Source organism: Microcaecilia unicolor, chromosome 1 (genome assembly GCF_901765095.1).
Source record: "Microcaecilia unicolor chromosome 1, aMicUni1.1, whole genome shotgun sequence".
In the NCBI taxonomy this organism is placed as follows: domain Eukaryota; kingdom Metazoa; phylum Chordata; class Amphibia; order Gymnophiona; family Siphonopidae; genus Microcaecilia; species Microcaecilia unicolor.
This window is the reverse complement of record NC_044031.1, coordinates 117,210,543-117,232,385: the sequence shown is the minus strand read 5'-3', so window position 1 is coordinate 117,232,385 and position 21,843 is coordinate 117,210,543. Positions and strand designations below refer to the sequence as shown.

The following is a 21,843-nucleotide window of genomic DNA, read 5'->3' as shown; positions in this document are numbered from 1 at the left end:
TTCATACATTAATAAAGGGGGAAGGAAAGTCAAATGATAGCTGGCATAATTAAAAGGTGAGATAAAAGAGTCTATTAGAGCTAACAGCTTTCAAGAATGGAGAAATATGGATGCATGCATATTCAGCACCAGTACTGATGGATGTAATTCTATAAATTGGTGCCTAGATGTACAAGCCACTTAAGTGCATTATAGGCCCCAATAATTGTATGAAAGTGCACTAAGGAGAAAATTCTCAAAAGGTTGCCTAAAGTTGGGTGCCGGGATCCTGTGCCCTGAGCGTAGATTCTATAATGGCAATGTCTGTACAATTGTCATTACAGAATGCTAGGATACGTGTGCATTTGTGCACCTAACTTTACGCCATTGTGTTAGTCTGATGGCTAGTGTAAATGCACATGCCTAACTGTAGCCAGTTAGTCGTATAAATGCAGGTATTCTATGATTCGCAGGTACAACTGCAAGACACACCACTGACCTGCCTATGTCCATCCCAGGCTCCCTTGCAGTTGCATGTTCTGGTATTATTTGCATTCAGTTTATAGAATACTGACCAGGGGCAGTTAAAAGCTTAACTTCTAATTACTGCTAATTAGTGCCAATTAACACAAATTATAGTCAATAATTTGTTATTAATGCCAACTTGCAGCTCATTAGCTTACTAAGGTACACATATAACTGACCCTATTCTATAAATTGCATGTACAACTTTATGTACTAACCACAAAAGGGTCCTTTTACTAAGCTGCAGGATCTGCTCAGGAACCTTTTTGGTAACTTTGAAATTTGCGCATGTTAACCACGCGCAAACAAATTAATTTTTGTGTAGAAGAGGTGTGCCTGGGAGCGAAGAATGGACATTTCTGTGCTAATCTGTTAGTGCAGCTACATTACCATGTGCTAACTGATTAGCATAGGATTAACGCCTACAAAAGGTTGTCTTAAGTACTGATGTGGTAAGTCTTTTTAAATGGCCATAAGCTAATGACAACATTAGTATATGAACAAAAAAAAAAGATTCTCTTAATAGAATATCAGTGGGCAGTATAAAGAAACCAAGTGCTGGGGAGGAGCCATCTCTCTTGGTTCATGGGTGTACCAATGGCATAGGAAAATGTGGGTGAGAAGTTCTGGAAGCCAAGTTTAAGCTCTTCGGTAGAAGTTGAAATCCAAAACCTCCAGGGTAGCATTGTTATATATGCTCCATATTCCACAAGCAAGACCCATGAGGCAGAACACTCCATCCAGTGAAGAACGGAGTTTAAAATTTTTGGCTGCTAAACCCTGATGCAGCTAGACGAAACGCTGGCCACAATTGGTCATGGTCCATTCTCTGAGAAAAAGAAAAGACTATAGAGCTAACTAAGTATAGATAATTGATTATGATCTGCTATCGTGCTATTGAAAACACTTTTGAAGAGGCTGTTATTCTCTATATGCTGTTACTTTTTATGGAGGTTTTTTTTTTGCCAATGATGAAGCAGTCCTACTCCTGCTGTTTCTAGTCAGGAGCTTCTTGAGGCTTTTTTCCTCCTTATTTTCTTTATACTGCCCACTGTTATTATATAAGAGAATCTTTTTTGTTTTTGTTTGCGACATTTAGTTGCTGGGTTTTCTTCCTCAACATTTTTTTGTGTGTATGACATTAGTATATGGCCATTGATGGCTCATGGGGAAAACCTGCATAAGGGCATACTAAGACTACTTTTACCACAGCTTAGTAAAAGGACCCCAAAGATGAGTGCACAGCATTATAGAATTGGAGGATAAATGCTATTCTTTTAATTAGCACCTGTTATAGCATATAGCTGCAGGGATGCATATATATAGGCAGGCCTTGGGCATCTCTCCAAGTGCACGCACAACGTGTGCATGCATAACTTATAGAATACTATCGATTATTCATATCACGGCACATGTAAGTGCACCCATTTATACCTGCCAATGACAATGTGTAAATGTTCACACCTAAATGTAGATGCGCTCATGCCGATATGCTAGTATTCTAGAATGGAATTTTGGTGCATTGACAATATGTAGGCATTTTGTCGCATTGATAGTGTGTAAATGGTCACACCTAGATGTAGATGCACTCATGCCAATACACTAGTATTTTATAATGGCATTTTAGCACATTGACAATGTGTAAACGGTCATACCTAGATGTAGATACGCTTATGCTGATACGCTAGTATTCTCTAATGACATTTTGGCACATTGACAATGTGTAAATGTTCACACCTAAATGTAGATGTGCTCACGCCGATATGCTAGTATTCTAGAATGGAATTTTGGTGCATTGACAATATGTAGGCATTTTGTCGCATTGATAGTGTGTAAATGGTCACACCTAGATGTAGAAATGCTCACACCGATATGCTAATATTTTGGCACATTGACAATGTGTAAATGGTCACACCTAGATGTAGATGCACTCATGCCAATACACTAGTATTTTATAATGGCATTTTAGCACATTGACAATGTGTAAACGGTCATACCTAGATGTAGATACGCTTATGCTGATACGCTAGTATTCTCTAATGACATTTTGGCATGTTGACAATGTGTAAATGGTCAACCCTAAATGTAGATGTGCTCATGCCGATATGTTAGTATTTTATAATGGCATTGTAGCTCATTGACAATGTATAAATGGTCACACCTAAACATAGATGTTCTATAACAACATTTGGCACATTGACAATGTGTAAATGGTATCACCTAGAAGTAGATGCACTCATGCCAATATGCTAGTATTCTATAATGGCATTTTAGTGCATTGACAATGTGTAAATGGACACACTCAGATGTAGATGTGCTTACACCAATTCGTTAGTATTTTATAGTGGAATTTTGGCGCATTGATAATGTGTAAATGGTCACACCTAGATGTAGATGTTTTCATGCCGATACGCTAGTATTTTATAATGGCATTTTGGTCACACCTAAAAACGTAGATGCACTCATGCCAATCCACTAGTATTTTATAAATGGCATTTTGGCACATTGACAATGTGTAAATGGTTACACCTAAATGTAGATGCACTCATGATGATATGCTAGTATTTTATAAATGGAAAATGGTCACACTCAGCATTGGCACATTTAATTGGAGGTGCCAATTTGTAGAATTGCCTTGTAAATGTGCATTACCACTGAGTATTTACACAATTTTATATAAATATCTTACCTCTACATATGTAGTTAAAACATATTTTTCCCACACAGATTTGCTTCTCTGCCAATGAACTTATGAAGATATTTTTACAAAACAGCTCTTCCATTTCTAGAGAACACTTCATACAAATGAGCCCTGCAATCATTCAGCAAATATTAAGCTGCTCTTGTCAATCCACCAGACACCAGCATAAGAATCGCCAACCGACAGTGCTAGAAAGTAAGTTAAAGTATGTTGGTCTTGTGGGGTTGAATTGTGGTAATTAAGGAGAAAAGCGACAAATCTATGTATATGGAATATTTGTCTATCAGTTAAAGATTCCTGTACTTTCTGCCACAGTGCCCAGCTGCTAATGACTGCTGGCTGAATAGAATTATAGGATCTTCCTATCCTTCATCTCTAGGCTTTGAAAGAGAGGCCAGATTTGCCAGCTAAAATTTTGACATTTTGAGCTCAGCTTTTTTTAACAAACTTTTGGATAATTGATTTTGTTGTGTATATTTTTGGACAACTAGTATTTTTTTTTAGGAAGAGCGTTTCTGGGACATCATGATTAGATTTAGGGGCTGGGTGCTGTAATAGCCACTAAGACTGTCTGAATGTGCCTTTTCACGATTTGATTGCTTAGGAGTTTCTGTCGTATATAAATGCTTATGTTTTTTGGAAAATTCCATTTGCACTATTTTTCATAACAGACTTAGGGGTCCTTTTACTAACTGAACCTTCTGTCTGTACCTCAATAATTTAATTGCTGTCACAAAATGACTTCTTGTAATATAAGTATCTCGACCTGATCTTCTTATGTAATGTTTAATGAAAATGACCCTCTGTCTTATATGACACAGTAAACATGATTAAGATAAATCATTCACTAGAACGTGCTTACCGTAGCTTCTTAAAATGGCTTACCTCAGGAAGTGCACAGGCATCCCGTAGTAAGTTCTAAATTGGCACACACTACCTGTGCATTAAAAAAGATTTTTTTATTCTTTGGTTGAGGGTAGAGAGTGGGTGTGTCTGTGCTAATCAATTTACTGTGCACTAAGGGGCTCTTTTACTAAAGGGTTGCCGCTGGTCCAACGCGGCCAATGATGGTAGTTCTGCCTCGAACGTGTGCCATTTCTAACACTACAGAAAATAATTCTGTATTTTCTAATATGGCGCTAACCCGCTGGGTTACCATGGGAGCCTTTACCACCACCTCAGTGGATGGCGGTAAGTGCTCCCCCCGCATGGCCATGAGGTAAGAATAATCTTACCGCATGGCCATGTCAGTTTTAGGGATTTTTTAACAGCTGCAGTAAAAAGGGCCCTGGCACATGACAAAAATGGCCCTCGCTGCTACTGCAGGGCCCTTTTTACCGCAGCTTGGTAAAAGGAGCCTTAACCAATTAGTGTAGGATTACCGCATCAGTCCTTACTGCCTTCAAAATGGGTGGTGGTAAGTGCTACATTGTAATTGTTTTTAATGGCGCTCTAATAGTGACATTAGTGAATGGCCATTAATATAAAAAAATATTTGAAAAACAGCCATTTTACTGCTGCAGAACAAATTGCCTGAGCGTGCAGGAAAAAGCCACATAAGGGCACGCTAAGGCAAATTTCTACCTCAGCCTAGTAAAATGACCCCCATGTAACCAGTATGCATACAGGTAAAATGAACTTTTGTACATAAAAATAAAATAGCAAGCAAAGCAAAAAGAATATGCTTGTTTAACTCGGTTCTCAAAAAATGATTAGTGCAGGAAGTTAGTCCTGTTCATATGCTGATGGTGTATTTATGCACTTTACAGATATATTTGGTCTAATGGTTTATCAGTACTTGGTATTGAGTCTGGTACTGATGGAATGTATTTGCTCTCAACCATACAAAGCTTCATTGTATATTTTAAAAAAAATGTATTTATTTTGTTTTCAGAATATGGCTACAGCATAATTGCTGTGTTACTACTTACAGTAGGCTCTATGTTCGGTGTCACCCTCATTCTGTTTGTTTCTTACAAAGAGACCTACCAGCTCATTTTACAGTTGTTTGTAGGACTGGCAGTTGGGACACTCTCTGGTGATGCCCTCTTACATTTCATTCCTCAGGTAATCAACAAATCCATAGTTCCTGTTTTAAATGTTAGAATATATTATGATAAGGAAATTCTATAAAATGGGCAATTACGTGTGAATTAATGTTAGAAATATTAGTGTATGACAAATCTTTACCTATGTGCTATTCTGTAAATACATGCATATCTTACATAGCAAATATTTGCAAGGGGGGTATAAATGTAGGGGAGCCTGAGCAAAGGCGTGGATGGGACTTAAGAATATTATAAAGTATAGGAGGTACAGAGCACCCTTTACAGAATACTAGCATAGGGGTTCTTTTACTAAGGTGCACTGAAAAATTGCCTGCGGTAGTGTAGGCGCAGATTTTGGGCGTGCGCAGAATCATTTTTCAGCGCACCTGTAAAAAAGACCTTTTTATAAAAAGTTTTGACAAAAATGGACGTGCAAAAAAATGAAAATTGCCTTGCCTCCATTTTGGGTCTGAGAACTTAACCACCAGCCATTGACCTAGCGGTAAAGTCTCATGTGGTAACCGGGTGGTAATGGCCTACACAGGCTAAATGCCACTTGGTGCGCATCCGATACGCACGGCAGAAAATAAAAATGATTTTTCAGCAGCACGTATTGGCCGCATGCCAAAAATGAAATTACCGCATTTAAGTGCCCTGAGGGTACTCATTAGGACCCTATTCTGTATTGGCATGTGGGTGCCCAGATTCCATTTTGGAAACCTAGGGTAACCTGGTATCAGTCACCTAACACATATGTGCCTGCAGTTGCACCAGCCATACACCTGGCATAACTGCATAAGTGGGAGTCTCACCCATTCCTCACTCATGATCCTGCCGATGAATATGCTCTCTTGCATTTACATGCTATCTCCCAGATTCGGTATATAATGCCAATATTTCACCTAGGCATCATTTTCCATGAATGTTTCTATATTTAATTGAGCCCTTATGGCTTGCATGCTTCTCTTGTATTTTTATTTTAGATACTTGACTTGCATGATCACACTGAGGAAAACGATGAGCACCCCTACAAAGATAATGAATACATTTGGAAACTGCTGGCATTAATTGGAGGAATGTATCTATTTTTTCTTCTAGAAAAACTCTATTTGCTTCTATTATCATCAGATGGGCAGGTAAAATTCCTTTTTCAGTTTGTTCTATTTTACATTACATAAAACGGATGCTAGAAGTTATTAGGCAAGGGATGCAAAATAAGACCAAGAATATTATAATGCCTCTGTATCACTCCATGGTGCAACCTCACCTTGAGTATTGTGTTCAATTCTGGTCGCTGTATCTCAAAAAAGATATAGCAGAATTAAGAAAAGATTCAAAGAAGAGTGGCCTACATGATAAAGGGGGATGGAACTCCTCCCATATGAGGAAAGGGTAAAGAGATTAGGTCTCTTCAGCTTGGAAAAGAGATGACTGAGGGGGATGTGAATGAGGTCTATAAAATCCTGAGTGATGTAGAAGTGAATTGATTTTTCACTCTTTCAAAAAGTATGAAGACCAGGGGATACTCGATGAAACTATATGGAAATACTTTTTAAACAAATAGGAGGAAATATTTTTTCACTCAAAGAATAGTTAAGATCTAGAACTCGCTGCCAGAGGATGTGATAACAGCAGTTAGTGTATCTGGGTTTAAAAAAGGTTTGGACAAGTTCCTGGAGGAAAAATCCATAGTCAACTATTGAGATAGACATAGTGGAAGCCACTGCTTGCCCTAAGTTTGGTAGCATGGAATGTTGCTGCTATTTGGGTTTCTTACAGGGACTTGTGACTGTTGGAAGGTACTTGTAGCCAATGGAAGCAGGATACTGGGCTAGATTGACCATTGGTCTGACCCAGTATGGCTTTTCTTGTGTTCTCATGTTCTCACCCTGATTCTATAAGCTAGTATGCCCAAATTTATGGTTATCATACAAATTTGCACTGCATTTTATAGAATAATATCAGTTGCATGTTCAACTTAATTTGATAATTGGGTGTTAATTGGAAATAACAGCTAATTGACTTAACTTGGTGCTAATTGGTGCTAATTAGCAATTGTGCCCAACTGCCCTTAGTTGCTATTCTATAAGTTGCACATGCAAATTCTACTGCATGCAACTTCTAGAGGGAATGGGTGAGTTAGGGGCATGCCTAGGAGTTAAATGCACAGGTTATCGAATACTAGGAGTTACATGCCCTAACTGCCAACACTTTGACATACTGTAAGTGCTCACACCTACGTTTAGATGTAGATTTATGCTAGTTCTTTGTGAAACTGCTGTTGTACATTTCACTTTTAACTTGCAACATTCCAGCGTCTATATTTTAGTGCTCGCTTTTGTTAAGCTACCCCACTGTGTATAGTATATGAAAAATATAGGTATTTTATAAGGTAAAGCAAAAGTATATAAGTACATAAGTATTGCCACATTGGGACAGAGCAAAGGTCCATCAAGCCCAGCATCCTGTTTCCAACAGTGGCCAATCTAGGTTACAAATACCTGGCAAGATCCTGAAAAAGTTCAAAATATTTTATGCTGCTTTTCCCAAAAATAGTAGTGGATTTTCCCCAAGTCAATTTAATAATGGTCTATGAACTTTTGCTTTTGGAAGCTGTGCAGACCTTTTTTAAACCTTGCTAATCTAACCACCTTTACCACACTCTCTAGCAACGAATTCCAGAGTTTAATTACATGTTGAGTGATGAAAAATGTTCTCCGATTCATATTAAATTTACTACTTTATAGCTTCATCGCATGCCCCTAGTCCTAGTATTTTTGGAAAGAGTAAACAAACAATTTACGTCTACCCATTCCACTCCACTCATTATTTTATAGACCTCTATCATATCTCCCCTCAGCCATTTTTTCTCCAAGCTGAAGAGCCTTAGCAGCTTCAGCCTTTCCTCATAGGGAAGTCGTCCCACCCCCTTTATCATTTTTGTTGCCCTTCTCTGTACCTTTTCTAATCCTGAATAGGTAGCTAAAGTCTGTGGCAAGCTACTTATTCCAGAGCAAATTGCTACTCTATCATCTTAGCTCAGGTACTAGGGATGTATACAGGCACAAAAATATTTGGTTCATTTTCATTTTCAACAATGTCCCTAGTTTAGGGTGTTTTTGGTTTATTTCACACATTCATTTTAATAGAAATGTTTACAACATAGACGCTATAGCATTTTAAAGCACACTAATGGGTCTTTTAGTAAAGATTAGCGAATATTAGCTGCCACAGGACCCTTTTTTTTGATGTGCCCTGTTGCAGATAACATGTGCTAATCTTTAGTAAAAGATCCTCTGATTGACTTAATGCATGTTAATTCAGAGGTTAACGCATGTTAGATCAGTTCAGCATGCACTAATGGCACTTATTAAGGTAAGGTAAAAGTTGGCCTTCTGTCACACTTTAATTTCCTGCAGGAGTGACTAAGCCACGGTACCTCAGTACTGCAGGTTATTCACTCCTGCAATATCTTCTGGATTCTGGATAGGTCACTCAAAAGTTGGGCATGCAGTGTTGGTCATGAATCCTAGATCCATGCACAAACTAATTAGCTAAGTAGGTGATATCAATCAATTATTGGAGTTCACAAGCCCTCATATCTTCTGCCCCATGCCCTATCTATAGCATGCATGCCTAAATTTCATAGTTCGCAACTACAAAGGGGGTGTGGCCATGGGAGAGTCATGGGAAAGTCAGGGTTATTCCCAGAAATTAGGCGCAATGTTATAGAATAGCTGTATTTGTGCGCCTGCCATCAGTTGGGTGCAAGCATTTACACTAGCCTTTGGCAGGCATATATACTCATACCCAAAGTTAAGAATAAAAAGCACAATAAGCTAGTATTCTGAAATGATCCTTCTGCACAGAGTGCCCTTTACAGAATACTAGTTTAGCGCGGATCATCCTGGCGCCTTTCGCTGCCACTTATTGAATTTCCCCCTGTACAAATAACACAGCTTGTGCTAATCATACTGCCCAGGAGCATCAGGCACTAAGATGCAGCCTGATGCTCCAGAGCTTCATCTTAAAAGGCCTGGGTGTTAGTCTGTCCTTCCCTATCCCCCCCCCCCCCCCACACCCCGGGTAAGTGCTGAATACGTTAGCCAGCTCCGCAAACATGGACATTCACCAGCCCTTTCATAAAAGTTAATGTTCAGCAGACTCTGAATATCTGCCATTATTTGCCAGGTGAAGGCTCAAACTACAGATGTGGACAACTTGACCAAGTGCTTGGGCATTTGTTTTGCTACCTTTTGAAAATGTAGTTCTCACTGAAGAGAAACTTCTGTTGTGGAAACTGGGCAATATAACAGATTTAAGTGTAGAATATGTTTTATCTAACAGAGCCTCTCTTCAGTTAATGGACATGTGGGGCATTCACATGACCCTCCAATGGAATCTGTTTTGTGTGAACAGTCAGGAAGAAACAAATCCATTTCAACCATACAGTTGGTATGCCACAAATCTATATTGCCTTGATAATATACTTTGCTTCTTTTATAACACTGCAGATTCTTACAGAAATAATTGTCTACCTCATTCTAGACATTTTAATTTACTAAATAAGGGGCCTTTTTACTGAGCTGTGGTAAGAAATAGACTTATTGTGTATTTATGCGGGCCTTTCCCACATGCTAAGCCCATTTCTAGTGCAGTCATCAAAAAGGGCTGTTTTCTATTACTTGAATATTTGGCCATGCAGCAGCCATTTAAAAAAGTGATGGGTCCTTTTACAAAGGCACACTAGTGTTTTTAGTGCACGCTAAAAATAAGTATGCCCTAAACTTCTCTAGCATTTAGCACAGGCTAACCATTAGTGAGCACTAAAAATGCTAACACACCTTTGGAAAAGACCCCCCTTAATGTGGGAACAATTTCCGCTTCCTTTTTAGGAGGCGCTAAGGGTTCCTGCATTATGGATGTGCTAATGAGTTAGTGCACTGCACTATCTGATGAGTGCATCCATGCCCATTCTCTGCCCCTGACACATGCCCTCCAAAAAAGTAAGATCTGTACGCTTTAGCGTGTGCAGATGGCAGAACTATTATTGTAGCGCCGGATATGATGTGCACTGAGGGTAGAAACTACTGCTGGGCTGCTGCGGTAGCCTGGTGGTACTTCCTTTTTAGCAAGTGGTAAGCCTGCATTGGGCTTACTGCCGCTTTGTAAAAGGGGCCCTGAATGAGAATATTCAAATGAGATCTCATGAAGGACTTGGTTTGGCAAATGTATTCAATATTTTGGAGAGTAGGACAATGTGAGAATCTGAAAGAATGTTTTTGATTTCATTTGTTATTGAACAGAATTTGAATAAGATTATGCCTTTAGGGGTCCTTTTACAGAGATGTACTAGCATTTTTAGTGCGCACTAATGATTAGCGCATGCTAAATGCTCGAGACATCCACAGAAATATATGGGCATCTCTAATGTTTAGTGTGTGCTTATTTTTAGCGCTTGCTAAAAACGCTAGCGCACCTTTGTAAAAGGCCCCCTTATACTTTAGAAACTCTCAAGTGTTATGCTTGGGCCTGAGAGTGTGGATCAATCCTGATGCTACAAAAATCACCCAGGAAAGGTGTACGACCTTCTTAGTGATGAGACAAGAAAGTAGAGATCTAGGAGCCTCACTTTTATTGCATTATCCATGCAAATATTATATTCACTATTCTGGTTCTAGCTATGTATCTTTTTTTCTTCCTGAACAATTAAGGATCTTCTTGAATGCAAGAAAACTCTTTCTATTTCAACTGCATAATTGAGTATTGCAGGGGCGTAGCCACGGGTGGGCCTAGGCCCACCCAGTTTGGGTTCAGGCCCACCCAGCAGTGGAGGCAGCGGAGCGGAAGGAGCAGGCTGAGCTCCGTTCCTGCATCTGCCTCCCTCTCCCAGACGCTGCTTACCGCCGCCATGATCGCAGGATCTACCTCCCTCCGTCTCTCAGCACTGCCACTCAGCAGCAGCAGCGCCGGTAGTGAATCATACACGCTGCTTTCTTCTAACCCAGAAGCGTCTTCTCTGCCGCGTCCAGCCCCAGCAGAAACAGGAAGTTCTGATAATGGGGGCGGAACGCGGCAGAGAAGATGCTTCCGGGTTAGAAGAAGGCAGCGTGTATGATTCGCTACCGGCGCTGCTGCTGATGAGTGCTGAGAGACAGAGGGAGGTAGATCCTGTGATCATGGCGGCGGTAGGCAGTGTCTGGGAGAGGGAGGCAGATGCAGGAGCTCAGCCTGCTCCCACTGTAAATTTTGGGAGGGAGAAGAGGGCGGGCAGGTGGAATTGAATGGGAGGGAAGGATGGAGCCCAGAGGGAATTGCAGGGGAGAGAGGAGAATCGCTGATGGCTGGAGGGAGGGGACAGGGGAGAAAATAGAATTGCTGGGTATGGATAGATAGAGGGGGGCAGGGGCAAGAACAGAATTGCTGGGTATGAATGGATAGGGGCAGGGCAGAGATGAGAATTGTTGGGTATGGATGGATGGAGGGAAGAGGAGAGTTGCTGGACATGGGTGGATGGAGGGCAGGGGAAAGGAGGGTTGCTGGACATGGATGGATGGACGGAAGGGCAGGGGAGAGGAGCGTTGCTGGCATGGATGGATGAAGGGGAGGAAAGAGGAGATAGGAAGGTTACTGGACATGGGTGGATGGAGGGCAGGGGAGAGGAGGGTTGCTGGACATGGATGGATGGACGGAAGGGCAGGGGAGAGGAGGGTTGCTGGCATGGATGGATGGAGGGAAGGGCAGAGGAGAGGAGGGTTGCTGGACATGGATGGAGGAGAGGGAAGGGAGAGAGAAGAAATGCTGGACATGGATGGAGGGGATGGAAGAGGGAGGAAGGCGAATAGAAGAGATGAGGGAAAAGGAAGAGAGGAGGAAAAACTGCACATAGATGAAGAAAATAGGCAGAAGCTGGATCCACTGGACAGTCGTCTGCAGAGGACCCAGCATTTACTTAAGGATGTAGGGCAAGAAATGAAGAAGAAAGGCGGAAAGTAAAGAAATAAATGGAAAGGAAGCCCTGGAAACGGAGTTAAGAGGACAGATAGCAGCAGAATCGGATACTGGGCCAGCATGATTAGAAAAACAGTCACCAGACAACAAAGGTAGAAAAAAAATCAATTTATTTTCATTTTAGTGTTTGGAATATGTCCACTTTGAGAATCAGGTGCTCAACATTAAAAGTTTATATTTATTTACTTATTTATGGCATTTTATCCCACAATAAACATGAATTAGATTGGAACCTGGGATCATTTAATTTTTTTTTCCTGGAGAGAGTAATGCATTGCCTCCCCCCCCCCCCCCCCAGGCTCTCTCCCCAGCTATAGCCAGTTCTGCAATTTTGAGGGGAGGTGCACAGGGGGGGGGGGGGTGCAGAGGTGGACCGGGGAGAGAGCCTGTTGTTAAACATTTACCAGCACACCACTGTCTAGTGCCCACCCATCCAACCTGTTGGCCCACCCAAAAATTGACTTCTGGCTACGCCACTGGAGTATTGTATAATCAGAGCAACCACGTGATTATCAATTTCCTGTTATTTAACTCTCTTTTTTTCTAGCTCCTCTCCTTTCCTTATTTTGGCCTAACTTTGGTGGATATAAGTGCTTTGGCGTTTTCCTAATTTATATTTTTTTGTTTACTTATATTTCTTCCTCTAATTCCATCTCTTTTTATTTGTATAATGTTTCATTGTACTCGTTATAAATTCAATAAATAAAAATAAAAGAATGATAGGGAATATTTGAAAAGGAATTAGAACAAAACAGAGTATCATTATGCCTTCATATTGGTCCATAATGCAATGGAACCTTGTGTATTGTGTGCAATTCTGATACCTGTATCTCAAAAAAAGTATAACAGAACTAGTAAAGGTTTAGAGAAGGACAACCATAATGATAAATGGAATGGAAACCCTTCCATATGGATAAAGGCTAAAATGATTAGGGCTCATCTTTTTCCCAAGCTAAAAAACGATAAGGGATAGAATAGAAATTTATAAAATCAAGAGCTGGATGGAATGGTTATATGAGGCTGGTTGCTTTATCTTTTAAAGAATGCTAAAGCAAAAGGATAGTGCTTGAAACTAACAACTAGATTAAAAACAAGTTGTAGAAAGTATTTTTTTTTATACAAAACATAATTGAGCTATGGAATCACCAGAAAAGGTGGTCAAGGCAGCTAACATAGCAGGGTTCAAAAGATTTCTGGATGAAAAGTCTGTAAAAAATTAGTAGCTGAGCAGACTTGGAAAAGCAATTTCCTATCCCTGGAAATGAGCTATAACAAACTAATTTATTTATTTATTTATTGCATTTGTATCCCACCATTTTCCCCACCTATTTGCAGGCTCAATGTGGCTTACAGAGTTTGGTTATGACATAATCATTCCATGATATCAGATACAATTAGTAATGTACAAAGATTAGGTGAGGGAGGAGAGAAGGAAGGTGTTAGGCAAGATATAAGGTGGACTGTAATAATCGGGTGAGTTGGTGAGGTAGTTTTGTAAGGCTATGGGTTCTCTTTGTAGGCCTTGTTGAATAGATGTGTCTTCAGAGATTTGCGGAAGTTAGTTATTTCATCAATAGCTTTCAGGGCTGTGGGTATTGCATTCCACAATTGCATGCTCATGTAAGAGAAGGTGGTGGCGTGTATCAGCTTGTATTTTAATCCTTTACAGCTGGGGAAGTGCAGATTGAGAAATTTGCGGGATGATCTTATGGCGTTTCTGGGAGGCAAGTCCACAAGGTTTAGCATGTAGATTGGGGCATCTGCGTGAATGATTTTGTGTACAATCGTGCAGATGTTGAACGCAACTCGTTCTTTGAGTGTGAGCCAGTGAAGTTTCTCTCTTAGGAGTTTTGCACTTTCATATTTGGTTTTTCCAAATATGAGTCTGGTGGTGGTATTCTGGGCTGTTTGGAGTTTTTTGATAGTCTGTTCTTTGCAGCCAGCGTACAGTGCATTACAGTAGTCCAGATGACTTATTACCATTGACTGTACCAAGGTACGGAAGATATATCTCGGGAAGAAAGGTTTTACTCTTTTGAGTTTCCACATGGCGTGGAACATCTTTTTCGTTGTGCTCTTCACGTGAGTATCGAGTGTGAGGTTTTGGTCGATGGTAACTCCAAGAATTATTAGATTTTGTGCAATGGGGAGAGAACAGTATGGTGTGGTTATTGTGGAGTAGTTGTTTTTGTTGTGTTGTGAGGTGAGTACGAGACATTGTGTTTTCTCTGCATTGAGTTTCAGCTGAAATGCATCCACCCAGGAGTGCATGATTTGGAGGCTTTGGTTGATCTCGTTGGTGATTTCATTTAGATCCCGTTTGAATGGGATGTAAATTGTGATGTCAGCTGCATATATGTAGGGATTAAGGTTTTGATTGGCTAGAAGTTTGGCTAAAGGTATCATCATTAGGTTGAAGAGAGTTGGTGATAGTGGGGATCCTTGGGGAACTCCACATTCAGGTATCCATGAGGGTGATATGTCCGCATTCGTTATTACTTGGTATGATCTTGTGGTCAGGAATCCTTTGAACCATTTGAGAACTGTACCTCCTACTCCGAAGTATTCTAGTATATGTAGTAGTATTCCATGATTTACCATGTCAAAGGCGCTGGACATGTCGAATTGTAGGAGGAGTATGTTGTTACCAGTTGCAATTGCTTGTTTGAATGAGTTCATTGCAGATACTAGTACCGTTTCGGTGCTGTGATTTGACCGGAATCCTGACTGAGACTCGTGCAGAATTGAGTGTTTATTTAGGTAATCAGAGAGTTGATTCATCACTATGCCCTCCATGAGTTTGGTTATGAATGGAATAGATGCTACTGGGCGATAGTTGATTAGGTCCATTGTGCTTTTCTTAGCATCTTTTGGCAGCGGAGTAAGTAAGATGTTTCCTTTTTCCGTGGGAAAGAGACCATTTTGAAGCCTGTGGTTTATATGAGTTGTGAGGTCTTTTTTTAATTGTTTGGGGGCAGATCTTATTAGGCTATTGGGGCAGATGTCTAATTTGCATTGTGACTTGGCGTATTTTCCGAGCCATTGTGAGAATTCATCTAACGATATTGTGTTAAAGTTGGTCCATGATCGATCTGCTGGGCTTTCCCCAGGTTTTGGATCTAGACATTCAAGGATGCTTGTGTATTCAGTGATGTTGGTAGGTATCATGTGTCGGAGCTTTATAATTTTTTCATTGAAGTAATTCGCAAGATTGGTTGCGGATGGGCTGTCTGTGTTGTTAGAGGTAACCGGTGTAGTATTTAGGAGATTGTTTACGAGTGAGAAGAGTTTGTGTGTGTCCTTGTAGTTTGGTCCTATTTTGGTTTTGTAGTACGTTCTTTTAGTTTGTCTTATAGTATATTTGTATTTTCTTTGTAGCTGTTTCCAGTCTTTGAGTGTATGTTCGTCTTTTTTCTTGGTCCATGCTCATTCTAATCTTCTGACCTGTGTTTTTAGTTCTTTCAATTCTTCATTGAACAATGGTATTGAGTTTTTCTATGTGAGGTTCTGGTTTGAATTGGTGCTATGTTGTCTAGTACTGTTCTGCATCTATTGTCCCATTCTTGGAGAAATTGGGGCGATTCTGTGGGTGTTGTCCATTCGTCTGTATAGAATTGCTGCCAGAATGTTGGTGGGTCTATTTTGCCTCTCGTAGTATAGGTTTTTTGCTCCTGATTTTGTTGTGTCTTTTTTGTTTTCAAGCAGAGGGAGAGGTTTGCTTTGTAGTGATCGGGCCATGGCATGGCTGTCCACTTTGTGTCTATGACTGTGAGATTAGGTTCTGATGGGAATTTGTGGGTAATAATGTCTAATGTGTGTCCTTTGTTGTGGGTGGGTTGCATGTTTGGCCAGTGAAGTTCCCATAGTTGGAGGAATTCCTTGCATTCAAGTACATTGCTTGATTTGGTATCTTCAAGATGGAGATTGATGTCTCCTGCTATGAGAAGGTCCTGGGTGGAAATGCAAGTATTCGATATGAAATCCATAAAGTGCGTTTGTGAGTCTTGCCAGTTGCCCGGGGGTCTGTAAAATAGGATTAGGTTTAGTTGATCACACAGTTTGGGATGGTTGATTCTGACTGAGGCTATTTCAAGTTGGGGAAGCATAGATTCTGCTGTTGTTGTGACTGTGAATTGCGATTTATAAATTATTGCTATGCCTCCTCCTCTTTTTCCTTCTCTTGTCCAGTGGGTAATTTTGTATCCTGGGGGACATAGCTCTAAAATTATTGGATCTTTGGAGTCATGGATCCAAGTTTTGCTAATAAGTAGGAAATCGAGATGTTCCTCAGTAATCCAGTCGGTTATAATTGTGGTTTTATTAACCGCCGATCTGGCATTGATGTAGCCTATTTGTATTAGTTGGTGGTTTTCAATTGGGTTTGAGGTGGTGGTAATTTCTATCAGTTGTCTGTCTTCTTGGTATGAGGGTTTGTTAAGTTCTTTCTTTCCTTTCTGTTGATGATGTCCGTGGACACCTGTGACTCAGACTGACCACTGTCAGATACTGGATAATGAGCTTGATGTACCTTGGTATGACTTAGCATGACTTATCTTGTGTTCTTATATCCTCTTGAACCTCACTGCTTTATGGACTTGGGGGAGAATTTTATATATGTTACAGAAAAAAATGCACTTAACGTTATTCTATAAACTTCACCTAAAGTTAGGCACAGTTTATAGAATATGCGTAGTACCATCCATTTACACCAATTAAAACCTGGTATAAATGCCTACACCTAACTTAGGTGCAGATCGGGCATATTATATAAAAGTGCATGTAATTTTTAGGAATGCCTATGACCCGCCCACGGCAATGCACCCTTTTGAGATCCACACATTAGAAGTTATACGTAGTACTTAGAATACAATTAGTGCCAATAATTGCTTGTTATTACCCAATTATTGGCACCAATTGACTTGTTAATCAAGTTGTGCACACAATTTGCCACACTACAAAATTTGCACATGCAACTTTAGTCGTCATATATAGAATTACCCCCTTGATGTTTAGTCACTGAAGCTTGACCAGATTTTCCCTGCAATGAGATCCACAGATGAAGCTGAGCCCCAAACTACAAGTTGGTTAGCTTGTGCTGTACATCAAGTGATGATATTAAGGATGTAATATGAAAATGATAGGACCCCCCCAGCTCAACATCAAGAGTCAAACATTAAAAATATGAAATTGAGACAATTTTAAGACAGAGCAGGACAGATGCATTTAACCTAGTTACAGTTTGCTAACACTTGCTGAATTAACAGTTTCAGCAAACTTAAGTAATGAATGTTTTGTTCAGATGCTGGGAAGTGTCACTAAGAACATGAATGTTTTGGCAAGGAATAGTTAAGTGAAAACAAAATATGCAGATGTCTGAGCATGCAGCTGTTAGGAATAATGTATGTTAGTTCCGTATGCCTATAAATGTTAGTGATCTTTACTGGAATGATAATGATCTTTACTAAAATAGCTAGCAGCTGTCTGATCTTTGCTCTCTAGAATGCTGATAGAAGTTGAATATAATCTTCAACCAATCAGCATCTATATCTTGTACCGTCTATGCCATGTAGCCAATCATATATATTATATACCTGCTGACTCTGACATGTCTTAATGCATTCCTTTAGTTAATAAAATTGAGCAGAGAGCCAGAAGGAGTTGAGACAATTCTGGGTGAGTTAATGTTATTACGTGTGACTCTCAGTACTCTCTCTCTCCCAAAGGCCTGTGATCTATATTTTTTATTTATTAGTGGTGTGTGAGTGGATTTCTTCTACTTGGCGTCCTAGAGTTGAAAATAAAGAGCCAGGTATGTTCCTATTCTTGGTGGGGTCCCAGGCAATCACAAGAGATACCAGTCAAAGGTGGAAGGCTTCAAGAAAGTCAATATTTATAGAATGGACGTTCGATCATGAAGCTGAGCTTAGTATTCAAAAAGGCTTAGTTGCCAGAATACTGAAGTAGCTCTTGTCCCTTTATGTAACACTGCATTTCTGCTATATACCTCTGCCTGATTCTAAAGAAACCTAGAGGGGCATTTTCAAAAGAAACATCTAAGTTAGAATTTGGACGTCTTTGTAGAACGTCCAAATTCAGAGGCAGGGAAAAGGTCATTTTTGAAAAAAGATGGACGTCCATCTTTGTGTTCGAAAATACCTTGGATGTCCTTGGATTTTGGATTTCGAAACCAACGACGTCCAAGTCTAAAACGTCGAAATTCAAGCCATTTGGACGTGGGAGGAGCCAGCATTTTTAGTACACTGGTCCCCCTGACATGCCAGGACAGCAATCGGGCACCCTAGGGGGCACTACAGTGGACTTCATAAACTGCTCCCAGGTACACAGCTCCCTTACTTTGTCTGTTGAGCCCCCCAATACCCACTACCCCCAACTGTACACCACTACCATAGCCCTTACGGGTGAAGGGGGCACCTATATGTGGGTACAGAGGGTTTGTGGTGGATTTTGGAGGGCTCGCTGTTTTCTCCACAAATGTAACAGGTAGGGGAGGGGGTGGGCCTGGGTCCACCTGTCTGACGTGCACTGCACCTACTACTAAACTACTCCAGGGACCTGAGTATGATATCTGAGGTTGGCAAGTAATATTTTTAATCCTGTTTTTTGAGGGTGGGAGGGGGTTAGTGACCACTGGGGGAGTAATGGGAGGTCATCCCCGATTCCCTCCAGTGGTCATCTGGTCATTTCAGGCACCTTTTTGGTTGAAAACATCCAAGTTTTTGTCTTGGACGTCTTTGCTTTTTTCCATTATGGCTCAAAGACGTCCAAGTCTTAGGAACGCCCAAGTCCCACATCGACCACACCTCCAATATGCCCCCTTGAGATTTGTATGTCCTTGCAACGGACTTTTGAGAAAGACGTCTAAAATCTGGTTTAGATTATACTGATTTGGACATCTGTGTGAGATGGACGTCCAAGTGCCGATTTATGTCATTTTTTGGCGTCCATCTCTTTCGAAAATGAGCCTGTTAGTAGCCCATCAAAGAGTAGTTTCTCCCTAAGAACAGGCTTTGAAACTGTTTCAAACTACAGTCTGATGGATAATGTTGTATATGAGGTGACATCATAGTTGAAATGGCTGCAATGAGTTAACACTATTTTTCACATAGGTGCTGTCAGAGAGACCGGAGAATTGTGACATAGAAACCTGAAAATTTTCAAAAGAAACAACTTTAGATTAAATTTGTGCATTAAGAATAGTTTTCAAACAGCACACAATAAGTTATGTGTTTAAATATCCTTTTAAAACACATCAATTTATTTTTCTCACTCTTTAGAGAAGTCCTGAAGATGCAGAGTCAACTGACCTTTCAATGGATAATATTACGGCCATCAGAAAAAGTAAGAATTAAAAGATAGAACAATGTATGATCAATCAAATAAATAATTAAAACACAATTTAAATGACTCGATGATGGGTAATTGGTTCAGCTCAGGTTTGTACTAGTGATGTGCATTTCAGCTTGGTTCAGGTTTGATGGAATTTTTGAATTCTCTCCAGTTTTGTGAATTTCCTCATGAAATGTGTGGAAAACATGGCCAGATTTTATGCAGTTTTGACCTGAATTTGCCATTTTGTAGGAATCTGCATGAATCTTCTTGCCATAGACCCTGGAAATCAGGGAAATTTCAAATTCTTGTGGTTTTGAAAGGGACTGCATCAGATTAATTTTTAAAGTACACCAAAAATATTCAAAGCGTTGGTGGCTTTTTTTCATGCCCATGCATCTTTACTCCAAACAACTTCCTCCAAATTGTGAAGAATGATTTCATTCAACTAACCAATATGGCATAAATGGCAGGCAGAATATGTTATTCTCAATATCTGTTTGCTCTTTAAGCAATTGGGTACTATTTGAGTAAATGCAACAAACTTGGGACATTGTGAGTTAAAACTTAAAAAAAAAAAAGAGTCCTTTTCATCTCTCTCTATCACTCTTCCTCGCCTCCCCCCAACAATACAAAGTCACACTCTCTCTCTCTCTCTCTGTGATAAATACATACACAAATGCTCACATTCCATCTCTTGCTCTCCCTTTCTGAGAGACTTTGGTTCTGGTACCTGGTCTCCTTCTCTCTGGGAGGGGGCATAGGTCATGTTATTCTGGGCGACAAGTAAGTAGATCATGACAAAGTTGAAATGGGCAAAGAAAAATGACCAGCACACTTGTCTAGAATTAATGTTTTATGAGTTCTTGAGAAATTCTAGATTTTTATGATTCATGTAGATCTGGACTTGGTGGCACACTCTCTCAAGGAGATGGTGCCATTCTTCAAAGGCAGGTTAACTAGCCAATAACTCTAGCAAAAATATGAATTTTTTCCATTACTGTCAGCTTCTAAGATGAGCACATAGGTGGAGGAGATTCCCCAGTGACTTCTGCTGGGAATGTACAGCACCAAACACCCCTCTGGATGCATCTGCTTCTGCTATAAAGAGCTGCTTGGGATCAAGGTGTATCTAGATAGAGGTAGATATGAACACTGTCTTAAGGATGTCCACTACCTTGCAGAGCCATTCAATAAAGTATTGATAAAAGTTGGCAAATCCTAAAAAAAAACTGGATGCCCTTGACAGTGGCGTACCAAGGGGGGGGCGGTGGGGGCGAAGAGCCGGCAGGCGCGCGGCACCCCCCCCCAGCGGCGTGCACCCTGGGGAGTTCTTTCGCCAGGGGATCTGGGGTTCTTTCACTGGGGGGGCATCACGCTGTTCCGGGGGGGGGGGCGCTGCACCCGGGGGGCGGGGCACATCGGCAATCCGCCCCGGGTGTCAGCCCCCCTAGGAACGCCACTGGCCCTTGATATCTTTTTGAATGGACCACTCTGTCCTAGCTGAGATCTTCCAGGGATCCATTTGGATGCCTTCAGGGGAAATAAGACAAACCAGAAATTCAATAGATCTCTTGTCAAACTCTCATTTTTCCAGCTTGGCATATAGCTTATGCTTCCTACGTCACTCCAATACTTCACAAACTTGGCGATCAAGGTGTTCTGGGTCTTCAGAGAAGATCAAAATATCATCTAGATATACTGCCATTCACTGATCTAGTATGTCTCAGAATATCTCATTGACTAGGTGTTGGAAGATAGTAAGGACATCACTAGGTACTTGGAAAATAGCTTATCATATCCAATATGGACATTTCATTCACCCCCTTTTTGAATAACTGTCAGCTCCAGCAGAGGGTCATCATATTATTTTCGGCTAACTGGGTTTGTTGCAGTTGTCAAAGGGTAAAGGTCATGGACTTGATATACCAACTTTCTGTGGTACAACCAAAGCAATTTACATATTCTATGCAATTTATCTGTCCCTACTAGGCTCACAATCTGTTTTTCGTTTTATACCTGGGGTAATGGAAGTTTAAGTGACTTAACCAGGGTCACAAGGAATTGAACCCAGTTCCCTAGGTTCTCAGCCCACTGCACTAACCATTAGGCTACTACTCCACTCCCAAAGGCATGGGAAAGGCAGTCACAAAGTGTTCCAGGCTTATCAGAATAATAATGTTCTGTTCTAGCAACGGATTAGCCCATACCAGGGCTTTGTTTGTGAGTAAG

General features: G+C 40.6%; 1 protein-coding gene across 1 annotated transcript in view; it reads left to right on the top strand.

Annotated features, from left to right (window-relative positions):
• Positions 1-21,843, top strand: part of SLC39A12 (solute carrier family 39 member 12) — a 96,738-nt gene that overhangs the window by 39,537 nt on the left and 35,358 nt on the right. Inside the window, exons 5-10 of the mRNA XM_030202167.1 lie at positions 3,232-3,400; positions 5,100-5,272; positions 6,237-6,389; positions 9,601-9,708; positions 19,560-19,623; positions 20,543-20,545. Of these exons, the coding sequence (XP_030058027.1) occupies positions 3,232-3,400; positions 5,100-5,272; positions 6,237-6,389; positions 9,601-9,708; positions 19,560-19,623; positions 20,543-20,545 (670 nt within the window). The remainder of the gene's footprint in view (positions 1-3,231; positions 3,401-5,099; positions 5,273-6,236; positions 6,390-9,600; positions 9,709-19,559; positions 19,624-20,542; positions 20,546-21,843) is intronic.